The sequence below is a fragment of the Xyrauchen texanus genome, chromosome 37 (assembly GCF_025860055.1).
Source record: "Xyrauchen texanus isolate HMW12.3.18 chromosome 37, RBS_HiC_50CHRs, whole genome shotgun sequence".
NCBI lineage: Eukaryota > Metazoa > Chordata > Actinopteri > Cypriniformes > Catostomidae > Xyrauchen > Xyrauchen texanus.
The window spans coordinates 26583533-26600254 of NC_068312.1; the positions used below are offsets into that span (position 1 = coordinate 26583533).

The 16722-nt window shown below is 37.4% G+C and overlaps 1 protein-coding gene across 1 annotated transcript; it reads left to right on the plus strand.

The window, feature by feature from the left end:
• Positions 1-227: 227 nt before the first annotated feature.
• LOC127630801 (4-trimethylaminobutyraldehyde dehydrogenase A-like) lies at positions 228-15517 on the plus strand. Its single transcript, XM_052108591.1, has 12 exons — positions 228-316; positions 842-1021; positions 1993-2138; positions 7291-7420; positions 8272-8406; positions 8835-9031; positions 11691-11831; positions 12077-12265; positions 12647-12734; positions 12871-13012; positions 14230-14342; positions 14442-15517. The coding sequence occupies exons 2-12, from the start codon at positions 871-873 to the stop codon at positions 14534-14536; spliced, it is 1527 nt and encodes a 508-aa protein (XP_051964551.1). The 5' UTR covers positions 228-316; positions 842-870; the 3' UTR covers positions 14537-15517.
• The last annotated feature ends 1205 nt before the right edge of the window (positions 15518-16722 follow it).

Below are 16722 nucleotides of genomic sequence, written 5' to 3' on the forward strand. Positions count from 1 at the left end.
TGTACTGCACATTTACAGATTATTGGACATCATATTGGCTACAGTGGTGCAAGAACAGCTCAGAACAGTATCATCATATGCATCAAATTGAAGATGCATATCTGGATGTGTTGGCAATTCTTTTCTTCCAGAACTTTGGACAAAATTAGTTAAAAACGTGTTTTCATAAACTATATTATGTAACCAAAACACGGGGTCGGTTTGAGATCCATCTGCTTAAATGCGATGACAGCGAGGGGGCGTTCTCATTTCGCCCTACGACAAGAGAGAGCAAACAGCCTCCACTTATTTGCAGTATTCAACTTTGATTGAAAAGGTATTTAAGATCACTTCACGCACTGTTGTTAAATCTTGTTTTGTACGACGAATGCATAAAACCCGATCATTCAGCTGCGCACTGTTGCTCACGAAGCGTTTTTGTTATTTGAATGAACGGGGCGTTTCCGCTTTTTGGGACCCAAGCTGAATTGCGCAGCAGTTTATTCGAACTTTTACATTTAACTTTGCACTCTATGCATTGCTGGTTGCCAACGAATATGAGTGACCGAACTGTATGGCGTCAAATTGCATGCATGATGCATTGTGGGAAGAAGAAAAAAAAATATATATATATATATATATATATTTTTTTATATCTATATATTTTTTATATCTATATATATATATATATATATATATATATCTAACATGCATTGACGTTTACTTTATTTTGCGTGTTAAACTTGATTTGTAGATTTGTATTTGCACCGGTAACAATATGTGAAGACGGGAGAAGCAAATACAACATAATACTTGAGGTGTATATATATATTTTTTTGTTTTTTTGTGCATTTTCTTACAGTTATATAGCAGGTTCCTATCCATACCAAAATGGCTCAGCATCCACTTCTGTCGTTGCCCGAGTTTAAGAACGTCTCAACTGGATCGTTTGTGGTGAAGGAGCCACTGAATTTTTGGGGAGGAGCGAGAGTGAAGCCGAAAGATACGAAGAACTCCGAGAAAGTATATGAACCTGCAACGGGTAGGATTTGTGTTTTATTATTTACAGTACAATACGACCTTTTCGGTGCAAAGGGATATTTGCCATCATAACTACGTGCACCCCAGTTACTCTTGTTTCATTTTTAACAGTATTACGTGGCCCTGTTTTTATAGGTTGTGCAGTATGTTAGTTATTGAATTGCTCTGTAGACTATTGATTCACATCTCAGTTGTAGATTATAGAAACAATAAGTGGAAGCAAGTACATTAAACCTAAATCTGGACATCCTGAATTTTTTTAATTTAATGTAGGGACTTTGAGTAGTTCTGCCAAAAGTAAAAAATATCTTACTATTTACTCACCCTCATGCCATCCCAGATGTGATGTTCTTTCTTCTGCAGAACACAAAGATTTTTAGAAAAATATCTCAAATCTGAAGGTCCATTCAATGCAAGCGAATGGTGACCAAAACTTTGAAGCTCCAAAAAGCACAAAGGGAGCATAAAATAATCTATAATACTCCAGTGGTTTAATCCATGTCTTCTGAAGCAATCCAATCAGTTTTGGATGAGAAGAGACCAAAATGTAACTCCTTTTTCACTATAAATCTTGACATAAGCAGTCTCCTTGTGATCATGATTTCAAGGTCGATTACACTTCCTAGCGCTATCTAGCACCCTGCGCATGCGCCAAGCACTTGGAAGTGTAATTGAGCTTGAAATCATGACTGTGCTTAGAGATTGCAATGGCAAGATGTACAGTGGAAAAGGATTTATATTTTGGTCTGTTCTCACCCAAAACCAACTAGATCAATTCAGAAAACATGGATTAAAACACTGGAGTCATAAGTATTACTTTAATGCTGCCTTTAAATGCTTTTTGGAGCTTCAAAGTTTTGGTCACCATTTAATGCATGTACTATTCCTTTTAAAAGAGGATGTGCGCAGAAATTGGCCTTCCTCGCTGTAACATGTCAAACATTTGTACTTCACTCTCTGTTCTGTTTCCAGGTCGAGTGTTGTGTGATCTGATTCCCTGTGGAGAGGAGGAGGTAGACCAGGCCATTAAAAATGCTCATTCTGCATACCTAAAGTGGCGTAAACTATCTGGCATGGAGCGGGCCAGGATAATGCTTGAGGCTGCCAGAATTATTAGGGTAAAAACTCACATCAAAACATTTTTTGAGAATCTTACAGATACTGAATCTTAAAGATATTGAGTCCTGTTTCACACATGTGAAAGCAGTGTTTAAGGAGCACTTTTGTTTTTTCACTCATATTTACAGTTTAGAGCAGCAGTCACCAATTAGCGGCCCAGGTCTCATGCGTTGCCTCTCTCCCTCAGCCCGTTGCACTGCATCATTTTAAAGTTATTTTAATGACAGGAGATGTCTCGTTTATGTATGTAACCTCGGTTCCCTGAGATGAAGGGAGTGGGGAGTGTCCTTCTATATGACCTAGTTGAAACCTTTCTACAATAAAGGCAATTCTAAAATTGGCTATGGTGTTTAACTCTTTCCCCGCCAGCGTTTTTAAAAAAAGTTGCCAGCCACCGCCAGGGTTTTTGATGATTTTCGCTAAATTTTAATGGCCCGCAGAATATTTTCTTCCATGAATATATGAAGATGCTATATATCAAAATAAAGATCTGAGCCTCTGCTTTTAGGCAAAAAAAACGATTTTATTTTATCTTCATTTGTTCTTTTTATATTGCCACTTGAACAGAGGTAGGTTTTGTCAAAAACAACATTTCGGACAAAAAGCTGAGAAAAAGGCATTTTTATCAAACAAGTGCTTTAGTATTAGTATGGTGTTCCACTTCACATTTGAGACGATCGCAGTCTGTTTCTTTGATCAAAGAGTTGCGTACTCTTTCAAAACATGCGTGCAGGTCTTCCTTACCGTATACCACCTAAAACACGGATACCCGGAAAATTCTGTGTTTGGCGGGGAAGCGTTTTTTTCATAAAACCCGGAAAATTCCGTGTTTGGCGGGGAAAGAGTTAAGCACCGCCCTTTTAGGTGTGAAGCTGTCCGGTATAAAAGCAGGCACGCAAACTTCATTCCTCACAATTTTTTGACTGAGGGACAAGAGCGCATTGCTCGCATCTCTGAGTCTGTAGGGCGGCCAGCTTATGCCATGTCATCTCAGGGAACCAAGGTTACATCCAGAGGAGACATTGCGTCAGAAAGCTGACGCTGTAGGGAACAGAGTCCCATCCGAATTAAATGGAGAAGGGAAAAAGGCTTGAAGGCGAACCACCTGCGCTCAGAAGGGTGTGGTTTTTTTAACCTTAGGCACATAGCCTTTTCTGGGTTTTACTGTGGTTTTTGAAAGAGCCCCACCAAACTCCAAACATGAATAGTCAACTGAAAGTGCTTGCAAATCACCGACACATTTTACTGAGGCCAAATTCTGCAATATTGCATGCAGTCTTAAGAGAAAGCACACGCAATTCAACATAGTCCAGAGGCTTGAAGGGAGGCCCTGCAAGCACTTTTAGGACCAAATTTAGGTAGGTCCCAAGTCGGAACTGTAGCCAGGCGAGGGGGATTTAGCCTCCCACCCCCTTAAAGAATTATAATTAAATCATGTTTGCCTATAGAGGTGCCGGCTTTAGGTGCGTGATAAGCAGATATAGTCACCACATAAACTTTGAGCATTGACGGAGAGATTCCTGCATCCAATCGCTCTTAAAGAAATATACGAATTTCAGGTATAGTGCAGTTCACCGGAGTTTTGCCGTGTGAAAAGCACCCATTAGTGAACACATTCCATTTCAGTGCGTAAAGGCCTCTCGTGGAAGGTGCTCTAGCCTGTAAAATGGTGTTCATAACCATCTAAGCCGATTCTGGCCTGTCCGCTGTGCTCCATTCAAAGGCCACATGTGTAGGCTTCACAGCTCTGGCTGGGGATGCCAAATCGTGCCTTGTGTTTAGGAGAGAAGGTCTTTCTTCATAGGTATTTCCCATGGAGGGCCGTCCAGTTTTTCTACCATCTCCATAAACCAGGACTGATTGGGCCATTTCGGCACAATTAACAGAATTGTTTCCATGTCTACTTGGACTTTGCTGATGACAGAAAGAAGGAAGCGCAACAGAACAACACACTGTTGGTAGAAGGCCGGTGCTGTCCATGATGATAGAGCAGCCAGATAGCTGTGAGTCACCGTGATGCTCCCGAGGCTCCAGGTGCAATGTGAAACATCGCTTGAGTCAGTAATGGAGAGGCCTCATGTGTAACAGACCTAACGGTATGACAGCGGATGCTGCTGCAATAAAATCCAGCATTTTCTGAAATTACTTCAGTGGTAATGTTTTTCCAGTTTGAACTGAAACAGACACCGAAGAATGGTCTGTACGTGCTCGTTCGCGAGGTGCACGCGCATGTGTTGCGGTTTGGGGAAGTTTCTATCACGGTTTTTTGTGAGGAGACTGAATCTCTGCATGCAACTCCAGCATATCCTATGGTCGGACCACATATTGTAAAGCACCGGTGAAGCGAGGTGGCCAGCATACAAACTTAAATCGGATGGCCATGTTCGATCGTTTTAAAACCCTATCACAAGCAAGACAGCTGTTGAATAAAACTTGGCAAAATATGCAATGACATGTTGAAAAGTTGTATTTTCACTTGTTCAAATTTGTAAGAATTTATTGATTAGACACCATTTTGATGATGGTGAGAAAAACGGCATGAGAAAACAGTGAGCAGCAATATAGATCAATACCAACATCTTTCACTAACAATAAAAAAAGCACACACTAAAATACAAAAATAAAGCAAAGTGAAAAATCTTTGTGTCTGACATGACTCCGACAGTTCATCTAGCAAGTTTTGTGACAGGACAATTTGTTGTGATTTCCTTTAGACTAAAAACAATGTTTTTCCCATCTAAAATTAGCTTTATTAATCAACATGTTTCCAGCCTATTGATAATAAACTGAGATTTTTGTTTAAATTTTGCAAAAATTAAGTCAGAGATAACATCATCTCTGGCATGAATGACAACCAAAACTTTAAAATGATGAGTCCTCTCCTATGATGAAAAAAACATCCCATTTATACTTTACCATAGCAAACAGTATTTTTAAACTGCACTATTTAGATGTACATTGTTTGTTTATTTTTTGGTAGATTAGCATTAAGGAAAATATAAAAATGGTTAATTAAGACTGTTACATTACCAACATTTTCTCTCAGGGATTACCCCTGAACCTCCATAAAGTATCATTCCTATACTCTATATAGGCTATAAATGAATGGTATAAGATCCATATTCCACTTCTTTGGTTGTCTTTGGGCCACAATTTCCTCATTCTTGCCCATTTATTAAAATACTTTTTGACTGTTGATTTATGATTTATAATTTTTTTCTTATTTTACTAAGTAGGCTGCCATTGCTGCTAACTAAGAAATGTATAATAACTGTTCCAAAAAATAAGCATTTCTTACACATTGTCATTAGACAGAATGGCTACGAAATGATATGCTATTATGATAGTTACTACCTTTGGTGGGATGGAAATGTCAAGACAGGACCTCTTGGAAATTTAATTGAATACCCCAGGTTTAGAGCAGTCACACTTACCCCTGCATGGCCATGTGTTTTTGATGCACATACCGCTCTTAACTCCAGCAAAAATGCACTATAAACCTATTTAACCACAAAATATTTGCAAGATAGCCTTGTATGACTCAACGTTAAATACTGGAGCGAACTACTCACACATTGTTTGAAATTAGACATCTGTTGGGCTTGCTAGTTCCACACGCAGTGACGGGTACACAAACAAAATATTTGTTCAGTAAGACTGAATGAATCTTAAAGGGTTAGTTCACCCAAAAATGAAAGTTCTCTGATAATTTAATCACCCTCATGACATTTACGATATGTATGACTTTCTTCTACACAACACAAACTAATATTTTTAGAAGAGGATCTTAGCTCTGTAGATGCATATAGTGCAAGCGAATGATGACCAAAACTTTGAAGCTTCAAAAAGCAGAAAGTTAGCATAAAAGTAATCTTTAAGACTCCTGTGGTTTAATCCACATCTTCTGAAGCGACCCAATAAATTTAGGGTGAGAACAGACCAAATTGTAACTCCTTTTATGACTATAAATCTTGAAATCAGCAGTCTGCTTAGCGATCATAATTTCAATCTCGATTATTCTTCCTAGCACATTTAGTGCTCTGCGCATGTGTCAAGCATTAGGAAGTAATCGAGCTTGAAATCATGATTGTGCCTAAAGACTGCAATAGCAAGGTGCATACTGGAAAATGAGGTATATTTTGGTCTGTTTTCACCCAAAACCAACTGGATCACTTCAGAAGACATTGATTTAACAACTGTCTATTGGACTATATCCTTTTTTGAACTTCAAAGTTCTGGCCACCATTCACTTACATTGAATGGACGTACGCAGCTGAGAAATTCTTCTCAAAATCTTTGTTTTCTGCAGAAGGAAGAAAGTTATACACATGGGGGATGGCATGAGGGTGAGTAAATGATGAGAGAATTTTCTTTTTTGGGTGAACTATCCCTTTAAGCGGTTTATGAGCTACACTTTTGTTTAGATTGATCACCATTTAATGTCATTGTGATGTGATCCATCTCCTATAAATTAGATTTCAGAATGATCATATTCATAATCATTTTCAATGGTCAACTCCTGATAATAATTAAAACAATTCTGCTTGTAGTAAAGGAATATTTAATATAGTAACCCTGTAATCACTTTATTTTCAGTATAGAGCTGCTGCTCTATAAGTTTATTATTAGTCATTTAATGAGCATTTCTCAATTATTCTTCAGATACAGATTCAGCCTAACATGATGCTGATTTTGTAACCTTTTTGTTAGTTGCACAAACTTTAACAACTTGTCTGTCACTACCTCAAAAGTATCTCAAGCAAATATTAAAGGTGCACATTAAAAATGTTTTACACTTAAAGAAGCAAATATTACTTTTGAAAATACGCATATAATGATGTACACACATTAAAAATTAACATTCAAATCACTTGACCAGCTAAACTCTACTCCCTTTATCTCCGTAACCCACCTGTTCTGGGATGGTTTCACTTGCATTTTTGGAATAAAGCAATCATGGCTGACAATGTATAGGGTATTTCTGCCATGCATTGCTAACCAAAGAAATGTGCATGATGCTGATTCCACATCGATAGGTGTCAGTGTAAATTCCAAGAAGACTGTTGTATCGCATTAAACATGGACAAAAATACTGAATGCACCTTTACAATTTGACTACCAAATATTGAACTTGTCTGTTCTCATGTATAGGAGCGCAAAGAGGAAATTGCTAGAGTGGAAGTGATCAACAATGGCAAATCCATCTCTGAGGCTGTGGTGGATATGGATATTGCTTGGCAGTGTATTGAGTACTATGCTGGCATTGCCCCCACACTGACAGGTAGGCTTTTTTAACCTGGATATTTGGTACTGGGTTTGGCACTTTTGTTTCAAAAAAGGAATAGTTTAAAAAAATGAAAATTCTCTCATAATTTTCTCACCCCATGCCATCCCAGATGTGTATGACTTTCTTCTGTAGAGCAAAAAAAAAGAATATCTCCTTTCTTTAGGTTCACCCAATGCAAGTGAATGTTGACCAAAATGTGTATTCTCCAGAGAATACATAAAGGCCGCTTAAAGGTAATCCATAAGACTCCAGTGGTTGCGTTTATGTCTTATAAAGCGATCTAGTTGATTTTAGGTGAGAACAGACCAAAATATAACTCCTTGTCACTCTAAATCTTGACATCAGCTATTGCAATCATGATTTCAAGCTTACACTTCCTAGTGCCATCTAGTGCTCTGCGCATGGGCCAAGCACTAGGAAGTGTGATCAAGTTTAAAATCATGATTGTGCCTAGAGTTTGCTATGGCAGAATTTACAGTGAAGGAGTTATATTTTGGTCTTTTCTCTCCCAATACTGATTGGATCACTTCAGAAGACATGGGTTAAACCACTTGATTCGTATGGATTACTTTTATGCTTTGTTTACATGCTTTTTGAAGCTTCAAAGTTTTGGTCACCATTCACTTTCATTGTATGGACATACAGAGCTGAGATATTCTTCTAAAAATCTACATTTGTGTTCTGCAGAAGCTAGAAAGTCATACACATCCGGGGTGGCATTATGGTGAAATATTCCTTCAATCTATAAATACTGGTTGATGAGCTTCATGAAAAGGTGGTTGATATTTTCAAATCTAATCAGGATTATTTTACATCATATCTAACAATGATCTTTGTATCCTAAGGCCAGCATATTCAGCTTCCAGGAGGCTCTTTTGCCTACACCCGAAGAGAGCCACTGGGTGTGTGTGTTGGCATAGGAGCCTGGAACTACCCCTTCCAGATAGCTGCCTGGAAGTCAGCCCCAGCGATTGCCTGTGGTACGAGAAGGATGCTTTTTTTATTTACATTTATGCATTTGGCAGACGCTTTTATCCAAAGCGACTTAACAGTGCACTTATTACTGGGACAATCCCCCTGGAGCAACCTGGAGTTGAGTGCCTTGCTCAAGGACACAATGGTGGTGGCTGTGGGGATCGAACCACCAACCTTCTGATTACCAGTTTACTAGTTATGTGCATTAGACCACTACACCACCACCATCATGATGCTGGATTTTTGAAAGTAGCGAATGCTTCCTAGGATACTTTTTTTCCCCTCTTTCTGTGGAGTAGTATCTTGTTCATATTTGTTTCTCTTTCTTCTCATCTACCATTTCCATCATTCCCCCATGTCCATTTCAGCTCCTCTGTTTATTTAATCAGCATTTTTATTATAACTATTTAAACATATTATCTCTCCCTCTTAGGCAATGCCATGGTGTTTAAACCATCTCCCATGACCCCAGTGACAGCAGTCATTCTGGCAGAGATCTATAAAGAAGCAGGTGTTCCAGATGGACTCTTTAATGTGGTACAAGGAGGAGCTGAGACTGGAGGACTGCTGTGCCACCATCCCATGGTGGCTAAAGTGTCCTTCACTGGCAGTGTTCCCACTGGAAAAAAGGTATTGCATGAAAAGAAAGTCAACCTGAAAACAGTGAGTAGCTTTAGTTCAAGTTAGTTGTAGTGACTAAGAAAAATGCACATCAGCTCCTGTTGTTTAAGTTCCATGTCCTCACACTTATGCTTATAAATGTAGATTTGCCTGTAGAAATAAAGAGTTTAAATCCTGTTTGAATGGATATGTACAAAATGGATGCATGAAATATAAGGAATATTTCACCCATTTATTCACCCTCAAGTTGTAGCAATCCCATATGATATAATCTTTTCTGGGAACACAACAGTAAAAATTAAGAATCTGTATGCAGCTTTTTCCAACCAGTGGCAGTTCTTAGTGACCATGTCTTGGTGTCTAGTACGGCTGTCACGATTATAAAATTTGGCTAATGATAAATTGTCAAACAAACAATTGCAATTATGACGATACATTTTTTTAGGGCTGTGACAATTAAATGTCTCGTTATGGGCTTTTGCGATTAATTGCCATATAAATTGTCATATTTATTAATGTGTGCTTTTTTCTGCATGTGTGCATATACTTTAAGAATTCATTTGCACATATTTGACTTCAAATATATTAATCCAAAAATAAAATGGAGTTAAACTATGATTTCCTTTTAAGGCTTTACAAACTAAAAAAATAACATTGTATTGTTTTAAATATCAAAATATTTCTAAATGCTTAAAATATGTCTTTCTTTTTGGTCTGCTTTAGTTTTGGCCACTTTTTACGTTTACACTCATAGGGCCTGTAATTTATAATTTTTTTAAATAAAAAAAATTGAATATAATTGTAATATATTTGTATTATATTTATATTATATTTTTATTATATTATGCAATAGTAAAGTCTATTTCCTGATTCACTTTCAAATGTTATTTTAATGCTCTAATTAAACCTACGAGCCCTTATTTGTCATGAAGCAAAACCTTTGAGATTTAATTTCATAATTTTATCACTCCACAGAAAGAGTAGGCGTGCGTCTCTTTGTCACTGCGTGTCATTAACACAGCATGTATCTATGAACCAGGAAAATTTGCCATTAGACAATCGTTTAAAGCAAAACTGGAGCCCTTTACGTTCACTATCAAAGTTTCTAATTGTTTGTTTATATTTTTGAGGGAGCTTGGCGTGAGCCTCTGTGCATCAAAGTGCTTCAAGCGCTCTTCAGAACAGGAGCATGTTGACCTCGGAGTTCAACTGCATACACAAATGAAACGTTCATGGCAAATACAGTATATTCGCTTAAAATTCCCTTATTTGGGCATTGTGGCAAGCCTCTCGTTCATCGGGAAAGGAGTAAGCAGGAACCGGATTAACAATCAAAAAGACTTTATTTCAACATAAGACACTGAACATAACAAAAGCACACACACACACACAAAACACTGCTGCGTGCGTCTCTCTCTCTCTCTGCGTCCCCGGCTCCTCCTTTTATCTCTCTGCTGCTGATCGGGCAACTCGGCACCGGGAGTGAATCCTCTCGGCCCGGCCACACTCTCCTCTTCACATACCCCCCCTTGGCCGCCATTTGGTCCTCAGCCAGCTGTCCAGCAATCCTCCGCCTCCCGGCAGATGGCAGCGGGTCCTCTGTCCCCTGGCGGATGCCAGCGGTTCCTCCGCCTCCTGGTGTATGGCAGAGAAACCTCTGTGCGCTGGCGGATGGCAACGGCTCCTCCACTTCCTGGCAGATGGCAGACGCTCTTCCATCTCCTCGCGGACCACTCCAGTGCCATTGAACCACAAAGACTTTAATTCAACATAAAACACTGAACTAAAACATAACAAAAGCACACACAAAACACTGCTGCATGCATTTCTCTCTCTCTCTCTCTCTCTCTCTCTCTCTCTCTCTCTCTCTCTCTCTCTGGCATCCCTGGCTCCTCCTTTTATCTCTCTCCCACTGATTGGACAACTCCGCACCGGGCGTGAATCCTCTCGGCCTGGCCATGCCCTCCTCCATGCCCAATAATCGCTGTTGTTTAAAAATAACTATGGTTTGACAAATAACTCCGATCAAAAGGTTATATAATAATCACGACAGGCCTAGTGTTTAGCTCAAAAAGTACCATAAAGTATCATTAAAGTAGTTTTTATGACTCATGTGCTATATTCCAAATCTTCAGAAGCCATACAACAACTTTGTGTGAGAATTGAGTTATTCACTGATAATCTTCACATTTTCATGTTCATAATTTAATCAAGGCTTGACATGATTGGTAACCACAAAAAGCATAAACCAATATAATTTTGGTATCTATGAGTATCAAGGCGGGCAAGACGCATGCTTTGTAGTTGAAGATAATAATTTAATAATGACTTAAATTTAGGTCTGTCCCACACACAAATTGCTTCAGAAGACTTGTTATATACTTTAGTGCACATGTCATATGGACTATATTGTGCTTTTATTGTATTTTTGTCCTTTTGGAGCTTGTCAGATGTGGTTGCTATGACCTGCCGTTGTAAGGAAAGATGGGCATAAAGATTCTTTAAAAGTATCTACTTCTACTGTTCCACTGAAAATAATAATGTTACAGGTTTGGAACAACATGAGGGTGTGTAAGTAATAACTGTATTAATTTATGGTTGTACTATCCCTTTAAAATGTATGTTACTTTTATTTTAAACATGGCTTGATTATACCCTTCCTATAAAGGTTATGGAGATGGCAGCAAAGGGTGTGAAGCAGGTCACTCTAGAACTTGGAGGGAAGTCACCATTGATCATCTTTAAGGACTGTGACCTAGAAAATGCAATCAAAGGAGCCTTAATGGCCAACTTCCTTACCCAAGGACAGGTGTGTACTTGGTTATATGTGAACTTTACAAAAGTGTCAAGATAATGGCATGGCCCATTAGCTTCTGCTGGTATATGCAATAAATGCTCATAATGCTGCACAAAAGCCTGTTTCTCCATTGATGACCATTCAACAGAAGCCATGTGTTCTGATTAATTATTTGTTTTAACTGCAAATATTTCATTATATTATAGTGGAGGTTTTGCCAGTCTATTAAAACTTAATATTGCTATACATTTCCCCAGGTGTGCTGCAATGGAACACGGGTGTTTGTGCAGAGTGAGATCATGCCACAGTTCCTGGAAGAAGTGGTGAAAAGGACGAAAGCCATCCCTGTGGGGGATCCAATGCTGGACGGAACACGCATGGGTGCTCTTATTAGCAAACCGCAAATGGAAAAAGTGCTGGGCTTTGTCAAACAAGCTAAAGAACAGGTACTGCAGTACAGTGTGCTATTGAAAAGTATAGTTCACTCAAAATGGGAAATTCTGTCCTCATTTACTCACCCTAATGTTTTTCTAAACCAGTATGACTTTCTTTCTTGGAACACAAAAACAGATGCTAGGCTGAATGATAGCCTAAGTCACCATTCACTTTCATATTATGGAAAAAAGACTATGCAAGTGAAAGGTGACTGAAGCTAAGTCATACTTTTCTGGAACAAAATGAAGGTGAGTGAATGATGACAGAATTAATTTTTAAGTAAACTACCCCTTTAACTATTTTGATTCAGCCAACACTTTTTCATTTTGTCATGTTTGTGAATATATTGATGATTTAATCAAAATAAAACTAGTTTATCATTGGTGCTCTAGGGTGCAAAAGTGTTGTGTGGAGGAGAACGATTTGTTCCCAGTGATCCCAAATTAAAAGAAGGGTATTATATGTCCCCATGTGTGCTAGGTAAGAACGTTATTGTTTGTGTCCTCTTCACATAGTTGTGATTAAGATATTATGCTTTTTCTTATTTTCAAGGTTTGATTCATTCTGATCCTCCTTGTCTGCATCTATACACTTTCTTCTATTGCAATACACACAGATAACTGCAGGGATGACATGACCTGTGTGAAGGAGGAGATCTTTGGCCCTGTGATGTCTGTTTTGCCTTTTGACACCGAGGAAGAGGTTCTTCAAAGGGCTAACAACACTACCTTTGGTTTGGCATCTGGAGTCTTCACCAGGTATCTCTGCCATCACTTAAATCATTATTATTTGGCTTTGACCTGACATATTTATGTTGCACAGACCCTCACTCATCTCCTTTTCTCAACTCATCCACAGTTCTGCATGTTTACCATGTTTTCTGTATTTTGTGTTACAGGGATTATTTTGCCATACAAATTAGTAGTTCACATAAAACGTATAATTCTGTCATAATTTAATTTCCCTCATGTCCCAAAGGTATAAATAAAAGTACAACCCCAATTCCAAAAAAATTGGGACAGTATGAAAAATGCTAATAAATTAAATTACTATATTGAAAGCACTAAAACTAAACATTATATGATGTTTACCTTAAAGGTTGAGAAAAATTGAGGCAGGGGCAATTTAATACTAATAACAATTTGAACAAGTTAAAATAACAAGGGAATGTGAAACGGGAGATGTTAAACAGGCAATTGTGTCATAATATTGTACAAGGAGTCTCCAAAAACAGCATAGTCCTTCAAGAGCAAGGATCATTCAAGACTTGTCAGTTTGCCAACAGATACTTCAGCAAATAATCCAGCACTTTGAAAGCAATGTTCTCCAAAGACAAATTAGAAGGATTTTGGGAATTTTAAAAGAATAAAGGTTAAAAGATTCAAGGAATCTGGTCAAATCTCGGTGCATAAAGGGCAAAACAAAAACCCCTTCTGAATGCGTGTGATCAGTGCCAAAATGCTTAATAAGTGTTATTAGAAGAAACGGTGATGTTTCACAGTGGTAAATACTTGACTGTCTCAAATTTGCAGCTTGTTGCAGGCATCTGATTTGAAATTACTGTACATTTAAAAAAAAAAAATTCAATTCACAAGGTAAAACATCATATGTTTAGTTGTAGTGCTTTCAGTATAGCACAGGGTGAAGATAATTTACAAATATCTCCTTTTTGTTTTTATTAGCATTTTTCATACTGTCCCAACTTGTTCAAAATTGGGTTTGTAGTTAGTACAACTCATGTATCATATTCCAAGTATTCTGTATGAGAAAGTCATACAAATTTGGAACAACATGAATAAAAAATTATGACAAGATTTTCATTTTTGGGTTTACTATTCCTATTAAATGTCTATATATCTTTTTAAACATATGTTGGTATTTCTTTAGTTTAATTCCACTGAATGCTTTATCATGAGGTTCTCTTACAAGTTGACTGAGATTAGAGTAAACATTCAGTTGTACTTTTTGAATTTAGGGATATAGCTCGTGCCCACAGAGTGGCTGAAAATCTTCAGGCCGGAACATGCTACATCAACAACTACAATATCAGCCCGGTGGAGGTTCCTTTTGGAGGCTACAAAATGTCAGGTACTCGAAACTATACATCTTAAATTTAAATATTTTCTGCCCCAGTGTACCAGCTCAAAGGCTTGGGAGTTCTAACATCATCTACCCCTTTCCTTTTAGGCTTTGGACGAGAGAATGGCCAAGTGACCATTGAGTACTACTCTCAGCTCAAGACTGTAGTGGTGGAAATGGGAGACGTGAAAAGCATCTTTTAGGCTATTGTGGGGCTGCCCCTCAGCATTCCTTACAGCAGTGTGATTTTTTACAAGTATTCAAATCTATAGCTCCTTGTCTGAAGTTTGGGACCTAACATCTTTAAACTACATTTTGAATTGATAAAACTAATGGGCCTTTAGTAGTGTAGCCATTTTAATATGGCAAACAAGGATAAAGCTACAGTATATGCTTGTGTTTGAACTACTAAGTTTAAGAACTAACTTAATTCAGCAAGAACTGGACTATGTGTAGCAACTGTACAATTATTTTAAACACTAGCAGTCCCTGTGACAATCCATATTTCTGTATCTTTCTAGTTCCAGAATGCCTTAAATCAAGTTGATATATTTCCAACATGTAAGAGCACTAGAATAGGCTTAACTTTTAACTATGTATGCATTTCAGTGTTGTGAATGGGCATCTCACGATTATTAAAAAGTCGTCTGATCACTGTGATTAACTGCAGTTATTTGAGATAACTGCGATTTATTGTGCACCTCAAATTCCAGTCACATTTTAATGCCCAAATAAGGGAATTTTAAGAGAATATATACAGTAAATGCCATGAATGTTGTGTTTGTGTGTCATTCAGCTGAACTTCGATCGTCACTGAGCTGCACCGCGGTTGCATTTGAAGTTATATTTGAAGTTATGTAAAAATTACTTCTTAAGGTGTATAAGTGTTTTATGAAATTGCACCTTAAGAAATTACAATTAATCGTGAAAGCCCTAAAACAGAAAATTAATCGTAATCGCAATTATTTGTTTGACAATTAATCATCAGCCAAATTTCATAATCGTGACAGCCCTAGTTGTGAAATATTATTGTTTGCAAATAGCGTCACATATTTTTCAAAACTACCAGCTAAAATCTCTCTACCCCTATCACTCAACATCTTTTTATGATAGAATACTTTGTAGATCAGTGGTTTACTATTTTACAGCATTTCAAATAAAAGTTCCTTGGTCTAAGTGGAAAATTGTCTGTATTGTTTTACTTCCCTTATATGTAATTACTGTGTTGTCTACTAAGGGACATGTTCCATATGTTTTTGGCATTACAGACATGAATACCTTATATATTTGATAACATTGAGATGTATGTTCTATATTGTTTGTTTGCTTAGCAAAAAATATATATTTTTAAACTGAATCCTACATGATGATATTCTAATTACACATATTCTTCTCCGCTATCCACATTCATCTTCAGCAGTCTGGGTATTAATTTTCACCTGAATCATAATGGGACACTAATAAACTGTGATAGCAATAATATTAACTATCCACCTTATACAGCATAAATAGGATTTATATTGAGACCCATACCCCAAGACCTTTCCATTTTATGTGCACATGTCCATATTCAGAAATAACTCAATTCTGTTTGGTGTATGCTTTTGTATAATGTTGACTCACATAATTAAGTTAATACTTAAATGGCTTTGCCCTCATTTCAGATACAGAATTAACAAATAAATATTAAAAGTGGCTTATCCCACCTGGTGATTCTTTTTAGTTCACTGTATTTGTAATGAAAATAAAAGAGATGATGGTAAGTGTAGCATGAATGAAATTAGTCAAACCTTTTTCTTGTTATTCTTATGATAAATGAATGGTTGTCTGAATGGTTTATGGTGATTTTTACAATAAATGTTTGCACAGAATTGATATACTGTTTCCTATCTGACTCAAGAGATATACAGTACAAGCCTAGACTCTAAAGGCTTATGCCTTTACTGATATTGTTATGTGTGTGTGTGTGTGTGTGTGTGTGTGTGTATACACACACAGTTCAAGTCAGAAGTTGCCAAATACATTTAAACTCAGTTTTTCACAATTCTTGACATTTAATCGTAGACATCATTCTCTGTCTTAGGTCAGTTATGATCACTACTTCATTTTAAGAATGTGAAATATCAGATTAATAGTAGAGAGAATTATTTATTTCAGCTTTTATAACTTTCATCACATTCCAAGTGGGTCAGAAGTTTACATACACTTTTGTTAGTATTTGGTAGCATTTCCTTTAAATTGTTTAACTTGGGTCAAATATTTTGGGTAGCCTTAAACAAACTTCTTACAATAAGTTTCTGGAATTTTGGTCCATTCCTCCAGACAGAACTGGTGTAACTGAATCAGGTTTGTAAGCCTCCTTGCTCTATTTTTTTGTACAGATGATAAT

Bases quoted from the DNA above. Each gene is read 5' to 3' on its own strand.
- LOC127630801 (XM_052108591.1), top strand. From the start codon at position 871: ATGGCTCAGCATCCACTTCTGTCGTTGCCCGAGTTTAAGAACGTCTCA. The intron at 2,139-7,290 runs GTAAAAACTCAC...TCTCATGTATAG, and splicing joins AGGCTGCCAGAATTATTAGG to GAGCGCAAAGAGGAAATTGC. The intron at 7,421-8,271 runs GTAGGCTTTTTT...TTGTATCCTAAG, and splicing joins CATTGCCCCCACACTGACAG to GCCAGCATATTCAGCTTCCA.